Here is a 3,077-nt window from a genome sequence, read left to right as displayed (position 1 = left end):
GCCCAGGCTACTCTGCTCTCAGGCAGGTGATCGGCCCAGCTCAAATTCCCCGGGCCCCACCTAGCCCTGCTCTCCCTGCACGCCTGGCTGGCTCGCCTCTCCAGCAGCTCCGATAAGGATCGGCAGCTCATTGTCAAGACAAACCAGCCTGGGACTGGTTGGCCTGGGGCTCTTCTGGGCAGCAGCTCGGCTGGGGTGGGCCAGGGGCCCCCCAGGATATCTGGGTGCTGGCACACGGGGATGCCGATCCTTTTCTCTGCCTGGAAGGCAGAGTACAGGCAGGCAGCGACCTTGCTGCCAAGAACCTGGCAACTGCTGCAGGCAGAACCTGACACCGAGCACAATGAGGCCTTCTAAGGGATGCGGCCGGCCCTGTGGCTCCCCCCGAGTCCAGCTCTTGGATCTCAGCTCTCTCCTTTCTGGCTCTTCAACAAAGACAGACCCACAGGGGCTGAAATTGCTGAAATTCCCCATGCTGCTTTCCAGACCATCATGCTCCAAGATGTTTGTTCGTATTTATTTAACTATGTCCCAAGAACTTGTATGCAAATTAACAGGCCATATACAGGCCTGCTGATGGCCCTGTTCTCTTTCATGGTTTAGCATCTGGGACCTTTAGCAGTAGGTACACCCCCCCCCCAGTCCAGGACAATTTGCAGAAGGAGTAACAAGAACTTGCTAGGGAAGCATTCAACATCTCCTGGAGGGGCTCTCCAAGTCCTGGGGAGATTTCCTGAGCCTTCCAGGAATTTAAACCTCTGACTCTCCCTGGATCATCCATCACACGAACTTCATCAAAGCCAGGCTGCCAAGCACTAGTCTAAACGCTCATGTTCCCAAACATCTGGGTGCCCACAAAGCCTAGGGGTAGCAGRTAGCTTCCCAGCAAGTCCCTGGGGAGGCACACGAGGGCAGATGCTAGATCTCAGTAGAGGTCTRGAGGCAGCAAATGCACATCCTTCTCTGGCTGTGCTGCAGCCAGCCAGGAAGATCCTGATGGCATCAAGCGTGACCACTGTACTGCCCCAGGGTGTTGGAACTGCCCCTCCTGGGGCACTGGTGCTCCCCCCCAGCCCCACAGCAGGACGGACTGCTTCCAGGAGGCCAGCAAAGGGGAATTCAAGCCAGGCCGCCCACAAGCGGCAGCCCTGGTATGTCTCTTGCTCAGCCTGGTGTGTACCACTGCGGTGGGCAGCAGTCAGAAACTGAGCACAAGAACCAGGGGCAGCCCCACACAGCATCGYAAGGCACATGACTCCACCAGCCAAGCTCTTTGAGTAGGTACCCCTTCCAGCGTTGTAGCTGTAGGGCCAGCCCTAGGCCCCACATCTGGGCACAGCAGGCACCCAAGGTCTCAGCTGGCTCCAGGGCTGCTCCCTTTAGGGAACCGGTGCTGCRTCTGGGCTTGCAGGGACAGAGAAAGGCTGGCTTCCCGCAAGGCAGGCAGTTTTTGGCAGACCAGTGAAGGGATCTGGGTGCCCATCTCCAGGGCAGTCACTTCAAAGCTGGAGTTGGCTGGAGCCAACTTTCCCAAGGTGCCCTCTTCAGCAAACTGCAGTAATTCAAAGGTTGTTTTTGCCACCATAACCCTGCTCTGGGGATAGGAAATCTTGTGTCCTGATCGGTCTGCTGGAGGGGCCCAGGCATTCTCCCGAGCCTGCCCTAAGACCTGAGCCGCTGAGGGGATGGGAAAGGAGGGGGTTTGGGCCAGGTAATCCAGCAAAATAGCCAACAGCAGGAACTGAGCTTGGGCACGCCATGCTGCAGCCACGCATTCTGAACGGTGCTTAGCAGTTCATTTTCCCAGCCCTGCACCAGCCATGGCAAGGCCTGCATTAGCCGTCAAGGGCAATGGGGATCAGCGCTGCYGGAAAGCTCCCAGGCATGCAGACTGAGCACTGCGAAGCTAATGATCACACTGAACTTCAGGAYGGCTCGACATACGGTTGTAGAAATGCTGAGGGCAGAGCCCCYTCCTTCAGGAGATGCCAGTCAGCAAACAGCAACTTCCTACCTGCCTTCTGCTAGTAAGAGGAAGAGACAGAGACTGCACTGAATTACAGGGGCCCCAAAGCAGTACAGAAATAAGCATTTAGCCTGGTGCTTCTGCAGGCACTGCCCGACATCTGCACACATCCACACAGCACAGGAGATGCTCCCTGTCCTGGAACACTGAGCCTGCCTTCCCAGATACACAGCATCGGCACCACAGGCGCTCCCACATCCAAAACGCAGGCGCGTGGCCAGGTGCAACTCCCACAGGTGTTTAAACACACTAGTAACGCATAGGGCACCCCCGGAAAGGYACCCTGCCTCTTGGTAGACGCACGCGTGGGCACCTGGCCCTAGCGAAAACTGTCTCGGCGCTCACCCAGAGCAGGCGAGCGCACAGCACACGCTTGCTTCCCCTGCGGATGCATCTGCAGATGCTTGCCAAACATCTGGGCACACGGAGATTTCGCCGTGCACGTGGCACACATGCCCACCACGCGCCTCCACGGCACGAACGCTCGCCGTGCAGGCAAGGCCAGAGGAGACGCAGCACGCTCAGGCCCCAGCACGCTCCCTCCTGCGGGGCAGAGGAGGCTTCCTCTGGGCCGAACAGCCCGCGGGGCYGCGGGGCTGCCGTCGCCGCCTTCCATGGCCTCAGCAGGGTGGAGYGCTCGGCTTCGGCTTCGTGTGACCTCCAAGATGAGCGTGCGGTGAGACAGCCAGCGAAACCGGGAACATTGCCTCCTGCACAAACAGAGGAGGAGGCAGCTGCCGCCTCTCGAGGGTGACYGAGCTCGTAAACGAGCAACTTGCACGCCCACCGATTCCTGCCAGGTGAGTCAGGGCACCAAGAGGAAGCGCTCAGCACTGGGGAGTGCCGGGCCACGCRCGCCCGAGGCGGCCGGGCCGGGCCGGCACATCCCGGCTCCCGGGCGCCTGCAGGCGAGGGGCAAAAGCCGCGCGGCCCGGGAGGGCGCAGGAGAGGGAGGAGGCAGCCCGGGCCGCGGGCCGCGAGCCCCGGCCGCGGCGCCCGGCGCCCACCTCAGAGGCTCGGCGGCTGCAGCGCGGCGGGGCCGGGCGCGGGC

The 3,077-nt window shown here is 60.8% G+C and overlaps 1 protein-coding gene across 1 annotated transcript in view; it reads left to right on the top strand.

Moving 5' to 3' along the window:
• The first annotated feature begins 2,691 nt into the window (after positions 1-2,691).
• Positions 2,692-3,077, top strand: part of ABHD11 (abhydrolase domain containing 11) — a 4,297-nt gene continuing 3,911 nt past the window's right edge. The window contains exon 1 of the mRNA XM_085308416.1: positions 2,692-2,702. Within this exon, the coding sequence (XP_085164542.1) occupies positions 2,692-2,702 (11 nt within the window). The remainder of the gene's footprint in view (positions 2,703-3,077) is intronic.

This window comes from Rhea americana, unplaced genomic scaffold, assembly GCF_003343005.1.
Source record: "Rhea americana isolate MKP2758 unplaced genomic scaffold, rheAme1 scaffold_274, whole genome shotgun sequence".
Lineage (NCBI taxonomy): Eukaryota > Metazoa > Chordata > Aves > Rheiformes > Rheidae > Rhea > Rhea americana.
The sequence above is the reverse complement of the archived record's forward strand: the minus strand, read 5'-3'. Positions and strand labels throughout refer to the sequence as shown.